Genomic DNA, 22,825 nt, shown 5'->3' with positions numbered 1-22,825 from the left:
CCCCTGCTTGCCCTGCTCCCTGGGAAGGATTGTTTCCTGCTCTTCTAGTTAGTGGCCCTGGGAGGCCTGAGGGCCATGTTGTTCCCTAGCTCAAAGCCTACCCTTCTAGGATGAAGTCCAAACTCCTTGACATGTTTACTCAAGTCTGCTTTGCAGCTTCTGCCTCACTTCCACAACCTCCAGTTGGAGCAGCCCTAACTCTGAGCTTCCCTGGTAGCTCAGCTGGTAAAGAATCTGCCTGCAATGCAGGAGACCCTGGTTCGATTCCTGGGTCAGGAAGATCCTCTGGAGACAGGACAGGCTACCCACGCCAATATTCTTGGGCGTCCCTAGTGGCTCGGATGGTAAAGAATCTGCCTGCAATGTGGGAGACCTGGGTTAAATCCCTGAGTGGGAACATCCCCTGGAGGAGGGCATGGCAACCCACTCTAGTATTCTTGCTTGGAGAATCCTCATGGACAGAGGAGCCTGGCGGGCTACAGTCCATGGGGTCCCAGAGTTGGACACGACTAAGCACACAGTACAACTCTTTAAGAGCTCCCTCCTGCTGCTGGGAGCTCTTATCCTTCACAGCTCTCCCCGCCCAAGGCTGGGCCACCTGGGACCCAGATATCTTACTAGCTGGTTTGTGCCTACACTGTGTGGGTGCTGACTTTAGTGAAATAAAATGGGAAATTCATTCACACGTCTTGTAACTCTTTTCTGTGGACAAAATTAATTGGGGGTGGGGGTTTGGGGAACGCTTCAGTCTCTTCTGGGCCCTGCAAGCCTCTCCAGTGTCAACCTGCACCATTATCTTTGATCTCTCTATGCTGGCCACATTGACCTTCTTTCCATCTGCATACATCCTTTCAGTCCCAGGGCCTCTGCACCTGCTATTAGTGTGTCTGGAATTCTCATACATTCCTCCTATACGTAGATAACACCTACTCATCCCTGCCCCAGAAAAACCTTTGACCTCTCTGATTAGGTCAAATGCTCCTTTAGGAAGTGCGCTTACATTGTGTCTTTTCCTATGTGGACCTGTCACAGTGTATCTTTACGGTGTGATTACTATGTCAGTCTCCCTCATGCAAGAGCTTGTCAGAGGGAAGGACCCTGTCTGGTTCTGTCCAACCTTGTGTTCTCCAGCCCCCAGCACATTGCCTAGGGTCCTGAAAGTTCTCAGCAAATATTTCATGAGTGAACGGGTGGGTGAAAGGGTGGATAGTCCCAGGCAGCAGTTCTTGGCTGAGCATGTCAGTGATTCCTCTAGAAGTGACTCCTAGAGAAACTCAAAGGTTTTGTCCAAAGAACTGAGAGGACGGACTGCCGTGTGCCATGTGTTTACCCAGGGCTGTCTATAAAGAATCTAGTTCCTCCTCCCTCCTCTCCATTTCCGGGCCATAGATTCAGCCCCAGCCTAACAGTAATGCTCAACTCTGTAACAGCTGCTTTCATCTTCCGGGCTCCACCCTTAGACTGTCACTGTCTTCGCAGGGGCGGTGCTGCCCCTAGAAGTCACTGCATCATCTCCTTCTAGAGGCTAGACAGTCAAGTCAAAGAAGGGCTCATTGACTCTGGGTAAGGCAACTATGGGCTCTGTGGGAGGAAGAAGCCTGTGTCCGGTTACAAAATCAGCAGCTCCTACAAACTGCGCACGGCTCTGATCCTTCAGTGCCCGGGTCTTCAACGACAACGGTTTCGCAGGGCTTCCCGAACTTACAGGAAAGAGGGCACTTCCCGAGCCACACAGCTGAGAAGTAAAGGTGAGAGAACTCAACTCTGGTGGCTCCAGAACCCAGGACTCTAGCCATCTGGTTCTCATAAATCGGTACCCTTCTGACGTTTTCGTAGCAACAACAGCTTCCCTGCAGATGAGGAGAAGCCGGGAGACTATTCCCATTCGCCACAGTAGGAAGCTGAAGCTCAGCGAAGAGCTACGGGGGCAGAGGGCAAGCCTGCAAGGATACTAACCCTCTAGCGCCCGAGCCAGATCCGCGCCCCCTCCCCCGGCGCTTGCGCACTGCGGCCCCATTCCGCCCCCCCCCCCCCCCCGCCCGCTTAACCCCGCCCCCACCGCCGGGGTTTTCAAATTTGAAACCTGCTCCTTTTCCCGCCCGAACTTGTTGACCAGCGGCGGGAGAGGGAGGAGCCGCGCGCAGCCAATAGTGCCTCAGAGGCCCTCCTGCTCCGCCCACAAGGTGACGTCAGCGAGCCACAAGCGGTGGAGAGCAAATGGGCGAGGGTGTCAGCCGGCCCCGCCTCCGCGGCGCCCACGTGCAGCGGCAGAGCCCGGGGCCTCGGGTGGACCACCCGCCCCCAGAGCACCATTCAGCGTGCGGGCTTTTGGTCACCAGTACTGGGTTGGAGACTGAGGCCCAGAAACACCAAATGATCGGCGCGGGGTCGCTGAGCGAAGCGGCAAGACGCGGCACCCCAACTCCAGCCCGGGCGTTCGCCCGAGGGCCGGGCCTAAAGCCGGCGTTGGTGGAAGCCCTACCGGAGTCCTAGGGGCCGGGCAGGTGGGCGGAGGGTGGGCTACGGTTCCAGGGCGCGTTCCAGGAGGGCGGGGCCAAGAGCTAGGCTGTCCCGGGGCGGGGCGTCTTGGGGGCGGGCCCGGCGCCTGTGTTTGTTGCCCCGTGTCAGTTACATTGTAACAAAAGTGGTGCCGCCGCTGCTCTGGTCTGCACCCCAGGCCCGCCCGCCTCCGGCTGTCGCCGACATGGAACCGGTGGCCAGCAACATCCAAGTCTTGCTGCAGGCGGCGGAGTTCCTGGAGCGCCGCGAGAGAGGTGAGGAAGAACCTTTGATCGGACTCCAGGCGGCGACCTCGCTGACACTGGCCTGGGCTGGGCTTGACTCCCGACTTGAAGAATGCATGGCTTTAGGGCAGTAGTCCTGCGGCACCGCTGCGCTCAATTTAAGAGGGGTCCGCGGGCAGTGGGCTGGAGGGGTTGGGGAAATGGTCCTGTAGCCCCAAATCCCTTTCTGACGGTGCCGTGCCTGGGGCGCCCGCTGGGACCAGCCTGACGCTGGCGGGGTCTCTCTCTGGCAGAGGCCGAGCATGGCTATGCGTCCCTGTGCCCTCACCGGAGTCCAGGTCCAGTCCACAGGAGGAGGAAGCGGTCTCCCCAAGCTCCTGGCGCGCTGGACAGTGGGCGGTGAGGAGGGCCGGGGGCAGCGGGGAGTAGGGGGATGGGCGCCGTCCTTCATCGGGTCTCTCCACTGCCCACTTCCTTCTTGTTGCTTGCATCTTCTGGGCCAAGTACCTTGCTCTGGAGGCAAACGGACTCCTGTCGTTTCCCCATCCTCCGAACACACACTTCGTTCAAGGACTATTTCTCAAGCACTTCTGATGTGTTTGGAACTGTGAATAATAGTTCTGGGTCCTGCTTCCACTCACACTCCTAAAACAAACCACTTGCTTTCCTTCACAGGCATTCTTCTTTTCTCTCCTCTCAACCCTTTGCACACGCGTTCCCCCTCAATTTGAATGCCTCTCCCCCCACTACTCTTTTTGGGTGACTTGTGTGGCTGGGCTTAGCTCAAATGTCACTTGTGTTCAGGAAGCCCTTCCTGATTGTGCCTAGGGGACTCTCTTTGAACCTCACATCACCTGGGCAGACCTCTCTCAGCATTTGACCTCCTTACTATCTCTGCCTCTGCCTAGGACTCAGCTGTCTGAGGCCAGCACAAGGTTCCCACAGTGGGCTAGTTTGGGGCACACATCTGTAGTGAATTTTGAGCCCCTGGGGACTCTGGGACTGAGGGTGTGGACACTAACTGACACTCCCTCACCCCATCCTCTCTGGCATTGGCAGGTCTGTGCACAACGAGCTGGAGAAGCGCAGGTGAGTCCCAACCCTGCCCTGAGAGCACCAGTCCCCAGGAACAGCCTCCCTCTGGCCTTCCTTCCCCTGCCATCCCTCATCTGGCCAGCGAGCCTGGGCTGGCACTGCCCTCTAGACCCCTCCCTCTGCAGGAGGGCCCAGCTGAAGCGGTGCCTGGAGCAGCTGAAGCAGCAGATGCCCCTGGGGGCTGACTGTGTCCGATACACCACACTGAGCCTTCTGCGCAGGGCCAGAATGCACATCCAGGTAAGACACTACCCTGGGGCCCAGGGCCAGCTTGCCAGGATGCTGGTAGAAGCGTAATAGAGAGAGACTGTGAGGAACTAGGAGCGAAGTCTCATGTAACAGACCAACTGTGTGACAGTGGGCTCTGTGCTTTTAGTTTCCAAGTTTAAGTAGGAAGAAAAGCAGGAAGTAACCCAAGAGGATTGTTCTGAGGCTTTAAGCAAGTTTTCCCAATAAATGTTCACTTGTTATTACAACGATTATTACTTGAATCCCAACTGTGAGACCTGGAGCGAGTTAGGTAGCCTCTCTGGACTTCATTTCCTCCTCTGTATGGGGGACATTCTGTGATGGGTCACTATAAGGGTCCCTCAGACTGGAGAGGGCTGTTTCTCACTCCTCCTCTCCTGCATCCTCAAGGCCTCCTGTTCTGAGGGGCCTGTCCTGCTTTGAGAGGCAGGTCCAGAGGCCAGAAGGGGGAAAAGGGTTGAGAGGACGCCAGTGACCCGTCCTTCCCGGACTCAGCTCAGCGCCCCCTGGTGGATGGGAGTGGGATGTGCTGACTCAAGACGAGGCATCACCACGGAGTGGGGGCGCTTAGAAGCGACTTGGAAACAATGGAGGCCTTTTCCTGCCCTCCTGGCCCTTTTGACAGAGGAAGAAATGGAGGCACAGCCGGCTGATGAGAGGCAGATTCAGAACTGAGGCCTGTGTCTCTTGACTTGCATTCCTTTCTGCAACAAGTGCACATCTGCTCTGCCAGGCCTTGTTGTGGGCACAGGCAGCTGTGGCAGAGAAGGCTGGAGGGGCTACGCAGCAAATAAAATGGTGTGGAAACTGTTAGCACTGTCCTCACAGTGCCTTATGGTTGAATAACACCCTGGTTGGAAAGTGGGCTCCAGTGTCTCACGTGGAGTTTGCCTGACTTGGTTCTGAGGGATGTGTGTCTTGGGTGCTGGCTGTCCCATGGGCGGGACCTAGGGATTGCTCCTCTCTGGACTCCCTGCTTCCTGTTTTGCCTCCATCTGGCTGTCCTCCCCACCTTGCCCTAGAATGTTCTTTGCTGCTCATAGATCTGTCCAGGTCTGTCCCCTGCTGAAAACCTTCCATGGTTTCTGACAGGACACTTTCAGTTTTTTACATCCTGTGAAACTCAAGGCCCTTCACAACACAGGCCTTGCCTCTGGTCTCATCTTGCCCCATGTCCCACTAAAAAGCTGAACTCTCCATACTCTTCCCGTTTTCACTCTGCCTGGATGTTTCCTCCTCCATCTTTACCTGGATAGTGCTTATTCATCCGTCTATACCCAGTTAAAATATCTTCTCAACCAATTCTCCCCTTCTCGTTGACTGAATGCATGTTTTTGCCCACTGAGGGCCTGATGGGAGAACCCTTGGCCCTCCAGTCCCTGGATCTCAGGGCTGGCAGAGCTTGCATGGAGGCGGCAGGAGGGGACAAATACTGAAGCCTTAGAGTTCCTGGGGGGGTCTTGAGGAGGAGTTACAAACTGGTAGCCTTTGTTTAATTTCTTGTCATTTAGTTGCTCAGTCGTGTCAGACTCTTTGCAACCTCATGGACTGTAGCCTGCCAGGCTCTTCTGCCCATGCGATTACCCAGGCAAGAATACTGGGATGGGTAGCCATTTCCTTCTCCAGGGGATCGTCCCTACGTCTTCTGCATTGACAGGTGGATTTGTAGCTTTCTAAAAATAGTGGATGCAGGTTCTATGTCTGGTCAGGGAATGAAGATCCCACATGCTATGTGGCGTGGCCAAAACAAAAACAAGCCCTAGGAGATCTGGCAACACTGGGCTTGTTTCCACGTGGCAGTAACTGCCTGGGACACCTCCTCCGAGCCCTAGTATGCACTTGCTGGTGTGCCTCAGTCCCTCTCCCGTCTCCATCGCCTGATACCAGCACACTCCACTCCTTCACATCACTTGACAGCCCTGAGGGCCTTTGAGATTGTGCAGCCCTCCCTCCCAACCATCCAGACAGAACTCCCAGGCCACTTACGTGAGATAGGAGGGCAGCAGGCCCTGGCTTCCTGCAGGATGTGGGAGCAGCCCTCTGGCACCCACATCTAGTGAGCCTGTCACATCACTGGTCTGCTACCGAGCGGTGCATGAGCCCAGCCCCTTGCTCCCCTGGATTTGCAGAAGCTGGAGGAGCAGGAGCAGCGGGCCCGGCAGCTCAAGGAGAAGCTGCGCAGCAAGCAGCAGAGCCTGCGGCGGCAGCTGGAGCAACTCCGGGGGCTGGGCACGGTGGGCGAGCGGGAGCGCCTGCGGGCGGACAGCCTGGACTCCTCGGGCCTCTCCTCCGAGCGCTCCGACTCAGACCAAGGTAAGTGCCCTGGAGTGGAGGGGTCGGGTGGGATGAGTGGGCCAGGCCTCCTGACTGGTCCTCTCCCTGTGCAGAGGAGCTGGAGGTGGACGTGGAGAGCCTGGTGTTCGGAGGTGAGGCTGAGCTGCTGCGGGGCTTCAGCGCAGGCCAGGAGCACAGCTACTCACACAGTGGCAGTGCCTGGTTATGACCCTCACCGCCCAGAGCGGCCTCTGCCCTCAGCCCACTCTGTGCCGTCAGGCCAGAGCCCTCACAGAGCCTCCAGGGCTGCTTGGAGTCACTGTTGGAATGGACTCAAAGGACCCTGTGTGGGAGCAGGTGCTCCTTGTACCCTGCTGCTGGCGGCTGGCAGTCCCACCTGGGAGAGGGGTGTTGGGCCCCCTGAGCCCTGCAGGGCAGGCAGCTTGGGCCCAGGCCACCCTCCCAGGCATGTTTATAGCACTTGGCCCAGCTGCCCATGGCAGCAGGAAGCCTCTTGGGCCCTCATGTTCCTTCCTAAACAAGGGCCCCTGGCCTTTGCCCCACGCATACTGTATTTTCATTAAAAGCCTCTTTCTTAACTTCCTGTCCATGGTCTTGCCTGATGAAAATGTGGGAACTTCCAGCCACAAACTGGAAAAGAAGAAATGAGATTCAAAGCCACCACAAACCCTACTGACCACACCGGGCAGCGCCCCTTTACTCTCCACAGTTTGGAGGGCATCTGTCTACACTTCAACAGTGGGACCAAGGCCGAGTGATGTGACCAGCCTGAGGGCCAAAGCCAGAAAACAAGTGGGGTCAAGATTCAAGCTTTCTGACTCCAGAGCTGGGTCCGATTGAATTCAACAAGTATTTATTGAGTGCCTGTTACACGCAAGATTTTGTTTCAGATACTTGGGACACATCAGAGGATAAAACAACGGTCCCTGCCCTCATGGAGCTTACAGTCTAGCATTCATGACCACTTCACCTGGATGCGGTGACCGTGGGCAAGTCACTGTGCCTCTGTCCTCAGCCACCCGATGCAGGGGTAAGGAAGCCCGGCTCAGATATGGGTAACCAGCTGGCTGTGCTGGAGATGCCAAACAGGGCACCTACCCTCAGCCCACCACCCAGACAGTCGAGAGGGCTAGAAGCTGGCTTTTAATAATAAAGTACAAGAGGAGGGGGCACAGGGACTGGAGCTGGTAGTCTGCTAGGCTGCTGCTTCAGGGCCTGGGCTGGCTACACGAACTGCTGCTGCTGCTGCTGCTTCTTGGTGGCTGCCTTGCTGGCAAGGTCCTTGGCCTTCTCTGTAGCTGCCAGTGCCGTCTCCTTGGCCTTCTCCTTGGCTTCCTTGGCTGTTTCAACAAGGGTTTTGGGAGGGGCCTCACCTGGAGCAAAGGGTGGGGGCTGGTTTTAGAGAATGCCAAGAAAACCGACCTAAATTACTTCTCAGGACATTTATCTCCTGGGGGCCAGGCTCTGAAGGAAATACTCAGGGTACAGATGAGTTGAGGGTGGGCTCAGAGTAGGCTCTGGCCCAGTCATGGCAGTTAGGACTTGACAGCCTCTGTCTGTGTCCCGAGCCCTCACCTTGCAGCTTGGCCAAGATGTATTCAAAACCCTTCATAGTCTTGGTCACGTTGCTTTTGAACCGCGCGAGACCAAATTCCTGGCAAAAAATGACAAGGGGAAGGATTCAGAGTTGCCCATGGAACCCCAGCCCAGACTCGATGATAAATGGCTTTGGCCCCAGCACCCCAACGCTGCTCACCTGGACAGCTCTGGAGACACCAAATAAGCTAGAGGAGACCCAGGCTTCCCGGCGGATTTCGGTCCAGCCGCTATTATCAGAGTTCACACGGTAAACACATCGTTCCTCCACCACCTGTGCAGGCAGGCAAGTCAACCACAATCGCGTGGGAGTCCTTCACTTGGCCAAGTTACACATCAATTTGATCCCCTGCCTCTTTTCATGAAGGAAAGCATTCTTTCCCTTACCTTACTGCAGTCTCAAATGGCACTTCAGGAAGAGAGTAGGAAGATAAAAAGAAAAAGTCATTTTGCTCTCTCAAAATGACTCTCTTTCCTCTGACCCTTTACACTAAAAGGCACATAAACTCAAGAAATGTCTGTGGTGTTTTCAGCCTGCCTGCCAACCATTTTGGGCTTCCCTTGTGGCTCAGATGGTAAAGAATCTGCCTGCAATGAGGGAGACCTGGGTTTGATCCCTGGGTCAGGAAGATCCTATGGAGAAGGAAATGGCAACCCACTCCAGTATTCTTACCTGGAGAATTTCAGGGCCAGAGGAGCATGGTGGGCTACAGTCTATCAGGTTGTAAAGAGACACAGTTCAATTGAGTTCAGTTGTGTCTGATTCTTTGTGACCCCATGGACTGCAGTACACCAGGCTTCCCTGTCCATCACCACTGAGCAACTAACACTATGACCACCCTCTTTGGCCCTTAAGCTGCCAGCAATCCAAAAACAGAAAAGGAAATCTGGCAATTACCACAGCTATCCTTATCAGAGAGGAGAAAGTGGACCTGCACATCCAAGAGAAACACTTAAAAAGACACCTGTCACAGCTGAATTGAAAGGTCTCAGAGATCTTATCTTAGTAATTTACAAAACACAGAGATAGGGCCCTCAGATGACTCTGGGGCAAAGCATTAAGGTGACTCATTCTGTGATTTTGCAGCACACTTCCCCTCCCTGAACTTCACTATTCTCTTTGCACAATAGAGTAAGACCCACTTCCCTGTGTTACTGTGCCGATTAACAGAGAAAGAGAATAAAAGTGTCCTGAAAGCTTTCAAGGTACTCATAGATGAAATGTTCCTTAAACTAATAAACCATGGGTTTTCAAGTCTTTTTTTTTTTTTTAAGCAAGAAATCAAAGGTATGTGGAACTTCCCTCTCCTTGCCCTAAAATCTCAGGCAGAAATCCATTACATTAGATTGTCAGAGAAGGGGGCAGGCCCAGTCCTCTCCCCTCTGAGGTACCTGCAAGGTACCCTGGAGGCTTGATGTTTGAAAACCACTGTCTCCTCTCAGCATGACGCCTGTGGCCCAACCCATACTCCTGCCAGGCACAGTTTGAGTGCCCTGCATTTAGCACTTACAAGTGGAAAACAGGTATTCCTTCTCCACTGTATGAACAAGTTAGAAGACAGGCCTAGAGAAGGTAACCGGCTGGAAAGACCACCCGAGTTTGTACTCTAGAGCCATCACTATACAGATCTGCTTGAACCATAGAAGCTCTCTCATGGTTCCTTAGCCACATGTATCCAGAGCTCTCTAGTTTCGGGGGGGGGGGGGGGGGGAAGTGAGAGGGGTCTCACCATCAGCCGGGCGTGGTTGATGTTCCAGGTGAAGGTGGTCATGGTCTGGTTTTGTGGGTCCACAATAGAATCCTCCAGGATGTACACTGAGTGAGCAACATTGGCAGGAAACAGTCGCTCAGCCCAGCGGGGCATCCTGTTCGTCTTGGTCAGGAGTCGTCGGGACAGGAGCTTCTGGTCAGAGGTCACCTCTCGGTGCACTATGTCTTCCGTCAAGACATGTTTGCTGCAGGTGTCAGGGTGAAGGTCACCCTCAGGAGCCTGACCCTGGGAGACTGCCTGCTGAGGTTCCCATCTGGAGCCTCCACGCTCAGAATGGCCAGGCCCTTTTCCAAACTTTCAGAGTAAGCTGTGGTTGTGGCTCAGACCTAAACTGGAGCCCTTGAGCCTCTCCCAGGGCAAATTCCAACTCCCGCCCCCTCGCTGACCTGGATTCCTGGGCATTCCAGCAGGGATGGACCTCCAGATTTATTGCACCACTGGAGAGCAGTCAAGGGCAGAGAAGCAGGCAAGTGCTCAGACTTCCAACCCCAAGATCCCTCCCCAATTCCTGTGCTGCCTCCTCTTCCTGTCTCACCACACTGAGATGAGAGAACCTTAAGACTAGGGCTTCAAGTAATCCACTGCCCAGGCCCAGCCTCCTTCCAGTACCTTGCGGGCCTAGTCCGGCCGCTTATCCGATAGGGTTCTTCTGCCCTAAACATGGCCAGGCTCTGGAGATCCCCCCACTCGAAGTCGATTCTTTCCCGGCCCCCAGACTCCGATCTCCAAACAGCGAGGTAGGAGGGTTGCTCTTCCCAGGACCACGTACCTATAGGGATTCGGGTACCGCTGCCAGAAGGCAGCAAACACTTGGTCCCAGGAACTCCGGAGCACGCTCTGGCCCAGGAAATACTTCACCATCGTCCCGGCCGGGGCGGGCTCAGCGCCCGAGCAGCATCAGGGGTGCGGAGCCCGAGGGGCACGCGGAGGCCGGGCTGGAGCTCGACGCTCAGCCGCCAGGCTAGCAGCAGATCAATCGCTACAGCGCCGCACCCAACCAGCCGCCGCCGCCGCAGCCGCCGCCATGAGGAATTATCGGGCCGCGCGCCACTTCCGGCTCAGCAGTGAAGTACCCACCTCTTCCGGTGCCTGCCCACGTGACCCGAAGACCCCGCCCCCAAACTCTCCTTCCCCCTACACCCCTCTCCCCTTCCCCGCCCCCGCCACCGCTGGAGTCGCGGCGCTGCGGGCCGGAGCTGGGTTGGAGGAGCCCCCTGGCTCGGTGGGGAATCTGTGCCGGCGCGGCCTCTAAGCTAGGTGGGCGAGCGAGCGGCAGAGCGAGCTAGCAAGTCGGGCGGCGGCGTGCGGCGCCGTTAAGGGCGCTGCCCCGCGCGCTCCCAGGCCGCCCCGGGTCCCAGGCTCTTAGGAGAATTCCTGGGCCCTAAAAGCCGGGGCGGACGGAGGCGTTGTCGTCGCTCAAGCTCGTTGCGGCGTGTGGAACCTTAGATTGGCGCCTGGGGTCGGGGACTGAGGTTAAGGGCGCTGCCTGTCGGAGCGGAGATCCCGGTTTGCCTCGCGCCCCGGCTCAGGACCCTGACGCGGGTGAGGCGGCCCCGGGAGCATGAGCGGGCAGCGCGTGGACGTCAAGGTGGTGATGTTGGGCAAGGAGTACGTGGGCAAGACGAGCCTGGTGGAGCGATACGTGCACGATCGCTTCCTGGTGGGGCCTTATCAGAATGTGAGTGCGCCCGAGGGGGCCCAGCGCGGGTGTTGAGGGGGATGTGGGGCTAGCCGACACGCGGGGTTCTGATCGCTTCCCCTTGGTTGCAGACCATTGGGGCCGCCTTCGTAGCCAAGGTGATGTCTGTCGGAGACCGGACGGTGACTTTGGGTATTTGGGTAAGTTCTCTGGGCACATAATCTGGGAAAACCCATTCTTGAGGAGGCGTAGGTCCTGCCTTGTACTGACTTGTGGGCTCACGGAGGTTTCTGTTCTCTAGACCCCAATTTAAAAATAGGGGTCTGGAGGACATATTAGTTTGAGGTCGTGGGGAGTATAGCTCCGTAACTCAGGCCAGGGCTGAGCCTCCCCCTGCCCTTCAGGACACAGCAGGCTCTGAGCGCTATGAGGCCATGAGCCGAATCTACTATCGGGGCGCCAAGGCTGCCATCGTCTGCTATGGTAAGAAGAGTTTGGGCCTGTTCCTCAAACAAGAAGGGGAGGATGCCAGGCTGGCCTTACAGAACAGCTCCTCACCCTTGGTTGTGTTTCCTGTGTTCCACACCAAGACCTGACAGACAGCAGCAGCTTTGAACGGGCAAAGTTCTGGGTGAAGGAGCTGCGCAACCTAGAGGAGGTAGGTGGCCTGACCTCACCAGACCAGGCAGGGGCTGGGGGTCTGGTGGTCCAAGGGAAGTGACCCTGACCTTGTCTTCTGCTCCAGGGCTGTCAGATCTACTTGTGTGGCACCAAGAGTGACCTGCTGGAGGAGGACAGGCGGCGGCGACGAGTGGACTTCCACGACGTTCAGGATTATGCAGACAGTAGCTGCTCCTTTGCTCCTTGGGTTGGGAGTGGGGTGGGGATGGAAGTGGCGGCTTGGGTGGGTCACAGAAAATGGGGGCTGCCTTGGCAAGATCCCCCACAGTAGACTTTCTCCGGCCTCCCTGCATCTGTGGGGTTCGGAAGAGTCCCTGAACTGCTAGTCTGTCCCCACCTAATTCTCAGGTAAGAGGCTTTAGTCATTTCTCTTTACAGATATCAAAGCTCAGCTCTTTGAAACATCCAGCAAGACAGGCCAGAGTGTGGGTGAGTGCTGTCCTTGGCCTCACAGCAGAGCACACAGGGGCAACAAAGGAGGCAGAGAAAAGCCCAGAGGGCTGGGTTACTATGTGATCCCTGGGCTCCTAGCATCTGGTCCTCACTGATCGCCCTTTTTCCTGCCAGACGAGCTCTTCCAGAAAGTCGCAGAGGATTACGTCAGTGTGGCCGCCTTCCAGGTGATGACAGGTGTGTCCTTCCTTAGCTCCTGTGGAGACTCCCTTTAGGCCCATAGCACCTGACCCCCGCCCCCCAACAGTATGTTGAGCTATACCACCTCTCTCTTTGACAGAGGACAAGGGCGTGGACCTGGGCCAGAAGGCAAACCCCTACTTCTACAGCTGTTGTCATCACTGAGTCACCACTCACTTGGCCTGGGGGGGGGATTCTCCCAGGGAAGCTGGCCCTAGCTCTTGTCGGGCTTGGGTGATCAAGCATCTGAGCTACCTGGTTTCCCATGGCAGCAGAGGTGGCACCTGCCTGTGCTGGCCCATGGAGTGGAGACAGCATTGGGGCTGACTGATGGGCACAAAGAGGGTAAGGGCTGATTTGGACCCCAGGCTTCTGCCCTGGACAGCAGTTGTGTCTACAGATTATTTAAATGGCTTCTGATTTGTAAATAAAATCAATGCACTGTGAATTACACTCAACCCCTTTCCCTGCTGTCTGGATTGGGTGTCAGGACACCTAGGACTTTCTGGGGCCAACTGGTTGGCCTCACTTCCTATAATCAGGGTTCTTCTCAGGTCTTATTTTCCTGAAGCCAAGTGGCTTCACCCTAGGGTTGCAGCTGAGATAATGGAGAAGCAAAAGGGCCCTTTGCTGGGTTCTTTGGTGGGGGCAGAGATAGGGTGAAAAGCTGGAGTTGGGGCAGTGCAAAGTTCACATGGTTCCTTCTTGGTGTTAAGAACTTGAAAGGCACTCAGGTGGTATCCAGAGATCAAAGGGTCAAGCATTTCTGCCTCAGACTGGCTGGCTCTACTGCACCTCTGTCACGTCTAGGTCTGTGAGTCATCCCTGTGGCTCAGAGCCTAAGCTTCCCAGCAACATGCTATAATGTGGCTTAATAGTAGACAAATTACAGGTTCTGCAAGACTTAGAAAGGTCTTAAGAGATCCAGATTGGGCTCTAACTCAGCTACCCAGAAAAGGGACTCAAACTTGGCTGTGTTCTCCATTTAAAATGAGGTGACTAGTACCCAGTTCAAGACTATGAAGAGTATGGTTGAAATGTTAACTGCAGGACTAAATGCTTGTTTTCCCCTATTCTTTCCTGGGGCAGGAAGTTCAGGACAAAGTCAAAAAGGGAAGTGATTTCCAGGGTTCCCTGAAAGTATTATTTTCGGGCCTTGGTTGTCAAGATACTTCAGAAGAACCAGATGTTACTGTCCACAGGACTGACCTTTCCTTTTCACAAGGAAGCATTATAGCAGCCCTCCCTTTCTGGCATGGGATGCTCAGCCTCTTTGCCTCACTATCCCATTTTAGGCCTGGGCTGGGTCTTCTGCAGTGCTTAGCACCTGCCTCTTTAAAAACTTGGCCAAGATGGCTAGACTCATAATCAGAAAAGTGCTTTGGTTCCAGTTCCTTTTTAAAAACCAATTCCTCAAAATAGCCCTTCCTTTGTGTGGGTGATGGAGGCCTCCTGGGCAGGGACTGAGACTGACACCAGCCACTCCCAAAAGCAGCAGAAAGACATTCTGACAGCAGTGGCTACTGGGAGGAAACCCACACCACTTCCCTGAGAGGCTTGGAGGAAGGGCTCAGCTCCATGTCCCCATCTGGGAACCACCTCAGAGTCTGGCTTCTGCTCTCACGCCACACCCTCCCTCCTGTTAGGCTCTATCTCCCCACGGACAACAAAACAAAACACAGGGCAAGGGCCATAAGAGTAAAGTTAAACTTTACTTTACAGTAATTTTTTTTCTATATACAAAGAATTACAGTACATGTTTATGGGGACTCCTAGCACAGGCTCCCCTCTTTTTCACTAAGAGTTTCACTTACCGCTGACAATCTATTGGGGTGAAGGGGGGCAAAAAGAGTGATGGACCTCAGCTGACACCCCCTTTTGCCCCTTAAAAATATAAAGAGATCTCTTATTGTCAGCTTATTTTTTTTTTTTGCCAAGACTTAGAAAGCTGCTCTTCCATGAGCTCCTGTGTGCTGCACTCGCCCATCTTCAACACTCTCACCTACATGCACACAGGCAGCACGCATCTCAGACCTGGAGACTGCCTGTTCTCTGCCCCAACCCTGCGAGTCTAAAGCACCAGAACCAATCATTTCTGCTCCTGCTCCCTGGGCTCACCTCTTATCTGCAAAGGTTTGCTGGATTTCCAAGGTGTTATACCTGAAGCCCCTAAAGAGCCTGATGTTTTGAGAGTCACAGGAAAGTAACTCTAGAAAAGGGACCACATGTGCTATTTTTGCTTATGTTGATAGGAAATGTTTCTGCCCAGGCTGTGGATTTTTAATTAAAATAAACTCTTTCCACTTCCTTAAGAAATAATATCCTTAGTCTTCATAAGCAATAGAGGTGCTCCCATGAGAGTGAAGAGGTAGTGGGGCAGAAGGTATCTGAGGGAGATCCCACACCTGGAGCTCTCTACCAACCTGTTCAGGCAGTGTGGACGGAGGCTGTGGACAAGGTAACACCAGCCCTGAGAAACTCAAAGAATTCCCTCATCTGCAAACAGCGTGTATTCCGCTTCTGGACTGCACTGGATCACCCCAGGGTCGGGTGCAGGACTCACCAAGGCTCTACCTTCTCCTAACAGAACCTCGAGGAAACTAAGACATGAGATCTCTTCCTCCCAAACAGGATTCTAGGTTTCTCAAGTCACCAGTCCTTCAACCCTTGGCAGTGCTTATTTTTACCAGGAAATTAGCACCATCATTACATTTTTGTGTGTGTACAAAGCAAATTACCTATTCTTTTTTCAATTTACACTATAGCAACCGCTGGCCCTGCTACACTAGCCCTAGGAAGCTCAGCTGAGAGCTAATGGGCCACAGTCAATGAAAGTCTCATGCAGCAGCTACTGAGCTCTAAATGATCTGGAATGTCGGACACATGGAACAGCCCAGTCATTATTCAGGAGGAACAGGGGCTTGTCCCACCTCCTTTCCTGGTATGGTCTCAGAGAGGTGAGGACACTGGGCTAACTCTGACCTCCTGGTTGACAAATACCAAGAGGATGAAGATATCCCCCCCCAAAAAGCCTTGGAGAAAACCCACTTTTTATAGGAGCTGATGCAAAAAATAAAATAAAATCCATCCACGTTTAGTGCTCTCCTGATTCTTCTCCACAGGGGAAGCTGCCAGGACCAACTTCCTTCCTGCCACTCTGTTTCTCATGAGGCAACGTGCGAGTCCAGCTCCAGTGAGTAGATGCTGCCAAGCCTGGAAAAGGATCGCTGATGCACTTCATGCCCTGACTGTAGTGTGGGGTGGAGAATGTAAAGAATAAAACAACTATTTATATCAATGCTAAAGAGGTGGATTTGGTAGTTGTTCAGAAGAGTATCAACACAGTGATTTAAATCACTTCAAACTTAGTAACTTCAGGGGGAAGCAGACATTTAAAAAAACCTAAATGCTGTTGTAGCAACAACTATTTTGCTATGAGAATGGGTTTGCTCCAGTAGAGAAGCAAATGAGGCTTTGAATACAAATTTCAAGTCTTCATAATTTTCTTCTGAACAGGGCTAAGGGAGGTATTAGTTCTCCAGCTACTTGTGGAAGCTATGGCTTCCTCCTCAAAAAGGCTTCCTGGGGAACCAGCTTAGAGGCAGACTCTTTGAGATCCTGATTTATAAGCACTTGGCCAAATGCCAAAATACCACCTTACACAAAGATCAGGAGTTTCTAAGAGTAAAGATTTCCTGTTAACTGCCAATTCACAGTCCCTGGAGAAAAGGTCTCAGTACAGGCTCCAGGAAAATCCCCAAAGGCTGGCAAGGTCACCACCCCCCTTTCAATGCAGGAGTCTCTTTTTCCAAAAGTCTTTCTGACTCTGCTTCTAATTGTACAGTGACTGCTTTCATGATGTCAACAATCTAGTATCCAATGCTATTCATGGGCCTGAGTTGAATGTCTAGTTTCCAATCAATCTAAGAATCTTTCAATGGCCCCCCCAAAACTCTGGCTGGCTGTCCATCCATTTAAAGAGCTACCCTGCCTCCCCCAATCCAAGCACAGTTCAGAAGTTGTTTACTAGGCAGGTCTGGAAGGAAGCTTCCAGTGAATGATGGAGAATGGAAAACTGAAAACCACAGAGTGGTCCACCTTTCCCTCACTCCTTCCTGTCCTGTGAGACATCTAGAGTGGCTGTCAAGTCAATTACCTACCAAAGCCTATATCAGAGAAGCTACTTCATGATCAGACTTCTCCTCTTAAAAATTTTACATAGCCTGCATACCCACCCCCCCAAAAAAAATTCACAGTTTATTTCATGAAACAAAGAGCTACGGTAATTGAACACACAACATAGTGGAAAGATTCTGACAGCGCAGTGCAGTTATCTTTTTCTGATCACAACTACAGATGACAGGAGAAAAAGGGCACAGGACTGGCACCAAGCAGATCCTACTCATACAACCTAAGAGATTAGGGAAAGGGACCTACTAGCTGCAGTTATATACTTCTTATTCTCACACATGATAAATACTTAATATAATGAACTTTAATGTTTTGGGTGGATTTCTTTAAAAATATCTTTTCCATGGTTTAAAATTTTTTAAAAGAAAATAAGATGCTTTGTTTTCTCTTCCTCTTAAACAAAGAGCTTTTCCTCTCTGATGATGTGGGAAGAGAGAGGATGAAAGGGGAGAACTAGGCAGGTGGAATTTACAGAGGAGAGTCTGAGGTCTAAGTGAGATGCAAGAATAGGCCCCTAAACTCAGGGCAGCTCTGCCCAGCCTCTTGTCTCTGCCTGAGTTCAAATGTCTCAACCCCAGAGACAGACTTTGGGAAATAAAAGCAAATTCTTTTTAAAATCTTTATATAAAGCGCAAATGCTTCTAAAACAACTATTGTTCCCTCCTTAGAAGTGACGGGAATAACCTCAATAAAAACTCAGGAGGAAGAAATTGGGACAATACAGAATCCTGTTGAGGGTATAAAAGCCATAACTGAGAGACAGAAATGGCCAGGAGACACTGGGGCCAGGAGACGGCCTGTTGGCTAAAGCTGCTGGCTGCATTGGCGAAGCAGAGGTAAACATGTTTGGTCTAGGGACGAGGGGGTGGGTGAATGGGAAGGAACTGGCCAAACAGCACTTCCTGTTGGCAGTCAGTGAGCTGGGTGAATGGTAGGGCGGGGTAGCACCAACAGATTTCCCAGCCCTTGGGCCCCAGCTCAGGGCAGCAGTAACAGATAATCAGCAGTTATGAGGAGTCATCTCTTAGGCTGGACATTGCTCTGTACGCCCCATCTTGCCAGTCATAGGGGAGGGGTTCTGGCTTGCCCTTAGGCTAAGTCAGCAGGTAGGCGCTCTCAACACGGAACACACCATTTCTCAGGGAGAGGGTGATAGGATCCACTAGTGAAGATGACGACTCCTCCATTCAGGTAGGAGGGCAAAGGATCAGAAGATAAGTAATTTCTCGCCAGGATCTGGCATTCTTCCTGAGCTGGTGGTGGATCTAGCCCAGAGTTTGCCAGATTCCCTAGATCTACTGCCCGAGACTCTGAAATCTGAAAGCACCTGAGTGTTTGGGGGACAGGCTTGGGGTGAGTTGATGTAAAAGGAGGAAAGTTTGTAGAAAAGGAAGGTAAGCTTGCCAATTGCCTTCTTACACCGAGGGAAAGCTGTGTCCTCATAGAGCCCAGCCCCTCAACCAACTGCTCCACCAAGGACAGATCTTTAGACTCTGCAGAGCCCAGCCAGAGGCAGCACCGGCTGCCTAGCCACAGCCCTTGGCTTTGGTGCAGCCCCCTCCTGCCTATAGAGGAGACCTCTGCATGAGCTTGCATGCATGCACACGCACACAGGGACACCTGACCAGGAGACACTCAAGAACAACCACTTCTGGGGCCACAAAGGACATTACAAAATGAGCCCAGAGCCCCAGGGCCCCTCAAACTTCCTGTTATTTATTTCCTGGTCAAAGGTTCTTTAAAAACAACCTGAGAACCCAGGCAGGCATGTTAGGCTCACAGGGATCAGGTCTTAGTTATCTCTATATTTCCTGCCAGTGACTAGTACCACACCTAGCACACACAGATGTTCAAGAAATCACCACCGACTTGAATGGGTATTAGTTCCTCCCAAGGATTCATCAGGTACCCTCAGTGGGGCTTGGCAGGATTAGATAGAGCTTTGAGAGCCCTACTACCTTCCAACCTGACCAGTGGAATTGAATCCCATGCTTGACTCCAGAGTGGACTTTTTATTTCAAGTTCACCATGAGTAAAGGTCGGGGGGAAAGAGACCCGCGTCTGTCTGTTTCCTTGGCTGGGGCCCACTTGGACTTCCATACATGGCTCACACAACCACAAGCCCCCCCACTGGCTAATGTCACAAGAGTTCTGAATGCTGGGATATAAGGAAAGAATAACAGTGGAAAAGTGTTGGGGTCTGTTCTTTTTAAGAGGGAAAAAGATTTTTCCCTTCCCCAAGAACCCTGGGGGTGGCTGGTCTGGTCACGTGGCATTTACTGGTGTTACTTCTGTTCTGACTCTGCACACTTGTGACTGGAAGGAGCCTGGTTAAGAGCTGGAAGTGTACTTTGCTCTGGTTTAGGGTCTTTCCCTCTTCCAAGAGACCAGCAAGTCTGTGCCAGTGTCTGTGTGCTCCCGGAGGACCAGCAAGACTGTGCCAGTGTCTGTCCAGCCACCATGGGCCAGAGCCCTGGCCCTGGCGAGGCCTTGCCCAGGGCCCAGGGACTCTGCTCTGTGGGTGCCAGCTTCTTCTCTTCAGTGGAAAGGGATGACTTCCCAAGAGGCCTGAAGGACTGCCCACTCTTGGCAGCAAGTCCAGGTAGTTGCTGGCCCCCAGCCATCTGCTTCACCTGCTTCACCAGGCCTGGCGCTTGACTGGGAGGCCCTGGGGTCTGTTCAGCCCCTGCAGGTGCTCTTCCTGAGGCCTGAGTTGCTGGCTCATATAAAAAAGCCTTGGCAGGGGGCTGAGAAAGAAGTCTGGCCTGGGTGAGTGATTTAACAGCTTGCCAGGAGTGTTCTGAAGTGGCCGCTGCTTTGCCCAGTGGCTGAAGGACAGCATCTGACACACTGCCTCTCTCAACAGCTCGTGGTATCTGTCCTAGACCTTTGCTGGCAGGCCATGAGCTCGACTCCAACACCGGCATCTTCTCATCAGCCTGTGGTGTGAGCTCATGGGGTGAACCTGCCCGATCCTTCTGGCGAGGAGTTAGGTCTATGAGATCCATCACCAAAGCAGCTCTATTTTTTGACTGAGTATTCTGGTCCACGGGCCTCAGTGCTTTTTCTTTAGCTACCAGGGTCTGGACCACAGCTGACAGTACTTTGTCAGGAGGTGGAAGTCTCTGGGACAAAGAGACATGGGATTTGTCAGGGGGTCTGTCTGAAGTCTGGGGTTTGGGACCGCTGGTGACTAGCAGTTTCTCTGGCGGTGGAAGTCTCAGGCCCGTAGGGACAGGGGTTTTCTCCAGTGACTGGGGCCTTGGGCTGGCAGCACCTATGGATTTATCCAGCCTTGGGTCAGCTGTCCCCAGAGGTCTTTCCAGTGGCTGAGACCTGACTGAGGGTGAGGAGCTTGGGCCGGTCACGGGAGAGGGTTTGTCAGATAATTGGGGTCTTGGTCCTGCCACTGCAGGTGGCCTGTCCAATGGCTTCTGGCTGGATACCAATGATTGGGGTTTGGTCCCTGACCCAGCAAGGTCCCTGACCCTATCTACAGGCTGGGGCCTGGAGTCAGTTCTGTCAGGAGGCCTTTCAGGCAGCGGGGGCCTCTGACAAGTCCCTGCCAGAGCTTTTTTGGACAGCGACAGCGACGGGTTGGTGTCAGCGGATGGCTTGTCCGACATCTTGGGCCCTTGAGCAGCCACTCCTGATGATTGCTCTGCCAGGTGAGTGCTTGGGCCTGGAGGCAGTGGTACTGGAGGAGGTACATACTCACGGATCTCCCCCGGTTCCAGAGGGTTGGGCCCACAGGGATCATGCTCAGTACAAGACAGGCGCCCATCCAGTTTGGAGATGAAGAGCATCCCTTCCCGATGCTGCTTGCAGAAGGAGCTGGGACACATCTCACAGAAGGAGGCTGCTTCCTTTCCGCATATGTCACACTGATGCCAAGGACACTCCCATTTCCCTGAAAATACAGAAGTGAAACACAAACTAAGGAAAACAAAACATGCCTGAGATGGGCCACGGCTCTGGAACGAAGTCAAAGGAGTGATTGCAAACTGCTGCCTCCTGCGGAGAGCTTGTGCCCCTTGCCCACATCCCCTCCCTCAGGATCTGGGCTTTACTTTCTGCGAAATGTGTACAAATAATAGCCAAATATTGTCACAACTAAGTATCAATTAAAAACCAAGCAGGAGTAAACAATAGCCAAGGAGTAAACCTTGATTTCTATGACTACTTCCAACAAGGAGAGAAACAAGGACAACAAAACAAAACCGACCTGGTTTTTAATTGATACTCAGTTGTGACTTAATATTTGGCTGTTGTTTCTACATGTTTTGCAGAAAGTAAAGCTGAGATCCTGAGGGAGGGGATATGGACAAGAGGCACAAGCTCTCTGCGGAAGGCAGCAGTCGGTAAACAACCAGCACCAAGGAGTAAGCCCTGATTTCTATGACTAATTCCAACAAGGAGAGAAACAGCAACAAAACCAAACCCAAAGCTCCCCTTAGATGGAATGTGAACATATTACTTTTCTATATTTAAAAATTACATTTGTCCTACGTGGCCTTTAAATATTTAACTCTAGGGGGAAAACATCAGCCAATTAAACTGCTTACTTCATTGTTACTAGGAATAGGGAGTAGATACACACGGTGAACAATGGAAACAGATTTCTCTCTGCTCAACATTAAAACTGGAAATTAGAACAAATTTAATCTGTGTTGTCTACAAAGAATCAGCAGAAAAGACCCAAAGCCAACCTAAGCTGTTCTCTTTTATCCTCATTTCATGATACCAGAGTCTCTGACATGGACAGCTGTTTCCATCCCAGCTCCTTCCAAGTGAACTATGCTAGAGCTCACTCCTGGCTCTAGAATTGGCAAGATGAGGTCTATCACAACCCATGCCAGCTATGACCCCGAGTAATTGCTTCTGAAACAATTCCCCATTTCCTGGCACTGAAATCAGTGTTATGGCCTTGCCCCCAAGGTATCTCAGTTTCTATTATTTCATTATCCTGGCAACCACATACTGAAGAAAACCTAATTTTCAGACAAACTCCTCTCACTCCCAACCAAAGTTCTCTTTCTGCAGTTCCCAGAAGCAGGCCGCTAATGGTGCGTGTCACCCAGAATAGTTTCTCACCTTTGTTGTTTAAAATACATAGCACACACCCAAATCCCTGAACTCCTCTTACGTCAAATTATCATCCAAAGATCAGTGACAATTTTTCAAGCCACATATTTCTGAGTACCACACCTGCTTGCATAGGTTCTCCTGTGTTTACTAACACAACTGCATCTCTTTCAGAGGGAAGTGAGCCAGAGGGGGCTATAATCACCTAGAAGCTCCACTCTTTCTCAGCGTCTCTTTCTCTAGAGAGTGAACATGATGTAGTGGGCTTAAAGTCAGAAAACTTGTGGCTTCAAGCCAGTCCCTGCATCTATACGCTTTAATGTGACAAGTCAAGACTCAAGTTTCCTCATCTGGAACATGGGAAGGTAAAAAGGCCTCATCTTTACGGGCTGGTGGGAGGATAAACTAACGTAAAATGCTTCATGGAGCAAATGAGTTTCTGTTCCCTTTTCTATAGTCTTTGTTGTCATTTATTTTGATAGTGAGAACATGAACCATACCACCCCTCAATATTATGCATGGGAAGACCAAAGGGCTCTGAGAATTCTAGCGGAGAACAAAGAGAACTCTAAATGGATTTTGGCACCAACCTGCTGGTCGCTTGGTTAGATTGAGACAGTCTGCATGGTAAACTTTGGGGCAGCCTGGCTTCTTACAAGAGACGAGCTGGCCAGCATCCCCACAGCTGAAACATTCATCCTCTCGCTCCTTTGTGACTTCACCCTGGGTTCTGCGCTTCCCCTGTTGCTTCTTCTTGAATTTCTTTGACTTTTCCTCTGTGGCAATGGGTTGATTCTAGAGGTCAAATATTGTTGACACATTAGTTGTATGATCTTGACCAGGTT

General features: G+C 52.5%; 4 protein-coding genes and 1 long non-coding RNA gene across 16 annotated transcripts in view; 3 read left to right on the top strand and 2 right to left on the bottom strand.

Moving 5' to 3' along the window:
• The first annotated feature begins 710 nt into the window (after nt 1-710).
• On the top strand, nt 711-6,961 carry MXD3 (MAX dimerization protein 3). 2 transcript variants are annotated; one of them, XM_061423066.1, is made up of 7 exons: nt 711-1,748; nt 2,678-2,774; nt 3,038-3,143; nt 3,804-3,833; nt 3,965-4,079; nt 6,218-6,401; nt 6,476-6,961. In XM_061423066.1, exons 2-7 carry the CDS (start codon nt 2,705-2,707, stop codon nt 6,589-6,591), a joined length of 621 nt encoding a protein of 206 aa, XP_061279050.1. In that variant the 5' UTR covers nt 711-1,748; nt 2,678-2,704; the 3' UTR covers nt 6,592-6,961. The 2 variants fall into 2 exon arrangements, with proteins under 2 accessions (XP_061279050.1, XP_061279049.1); XM_061423065.1 differs by lacking the exon at nt 711-1,748 and adding an exon at nt 2,206-2,504.
• A 258-nt stretch (nt 6,962-7,219) lies between these two features.
• Nucleotides 7,220-10,817, bottom strand: PRELID1 (PRELI domain containing 1). Its single transcript, XM_061423064.1, has 5 exons — nt 10,521-10,817; nt 9,710-9,935; nt 8,140-8,253; nt 7,959-8,037; nt 7,220-7,756 (listed from the first exon to the last, which is right to left on the bottom strand). Exons 1-5 carry the CDS (start codon nt 10,610-10,612, stop codon nt 7,608-7,610), a joined length of 660 nt encoding a protein of 219 aa, XP_061279048.1. The 5' UTR covers nt 10,613-10,817; the 3' UTR covers nt 7,220-7,607.
• Nucleotides 10,818-10,887: 70 nt separating this feature from the next.
• RAB24 (RAB24, member RAS oncogene family) lies at nt 10,888-16,009 on the top strand. Of its 2 annotated transcripts, XR_009737508.1 has the most exons (9): nt 10,888-11,429; nt 11,522-11,590; nt 11,795-11,873; nt 11,981-12,048; nt 12,136-12,235; nt 12,450-12,500; nt 12,639-12,701; nt 12,805-13,049; nt 15,827-16,009. XR_009737508.1 is itself a non-coding variant. In XM_061423067.1 (8 exons), the coding sequence occupies exons 1-8, from the start codon at nt 11,313-11,315 to the stop codon at nt 12,867-12,869; spliced, it is 612 nt and encodes a 203-aa protein (XP_061279051.1). In that variant the 5' UTR covers nt 10,888-11,312; the 3' UTR covers nt 12,870-13,162. The 2 variants fall into 2 exon arrangements, 1 of the variants encoding a protein (XP_061279051.1); XM_061423067.1 differs by lacking the exon at nt 15,827-16,009 and having other exon boundaries at nt 12,805-13,162.
• The window catches only part of NSD1 (nuclear receptor binding SET domain protein 1), a 153,510-nt gene continuing 145,082 nt past the window's right edge, over nt 14,398-22,825 (bottom strand). For all 10 annotated transcript variants that reach the window (XM_061423058.1, XM_061423055.1, XM_061423061.1 and 7 more), the window contains 2 exons: nt 22,571-22,775; nt 14,398-20,805 (listed from right to left, as the gene is read on the bottom strand). In XM_061423058.1, the coding sequence (XP_061279042.1) occupies nt 19,181-20,805; nt 22,571-22,775 (1,830 nt within the window). In that variant the 3' untranslated portion in view covers nt 14,398-19,180. The remainder of the gene's footprint in view (nt 20,806-22,570; nt 22,776-22,825) is intronic.
• Nucleotides 20,803-22,653, top strand: LOC133251076 (uncharacterized). The gene is made up of 2 exons (XR_009737509.1): nt 20,803-22,345; nt 22,463-22,653. It is a non-coding gene; the product is annotated as an uncharacterized LOC133251076 (long non-coding RNA).

This window comes from Bos javanicus, chromosome 7 (assembly GCF_032452875.1).
Source record: "Bos javanicus breed banteng chromosome 7, ARS-OSU_banteng_1.0, whole genome shotgun sequence".
NCBI classification, from domain to species: Eukaryota; Metazoa; Chordata; class Mammalia; order Artiodactyla; family Bovidae; genus Bos; species Bos javanicus.
The sequence above is the reverse complement of the archived record's forward strand: the minus strand, read 5'-3'. Positions and strand labels throughout refer to the sequence as shown.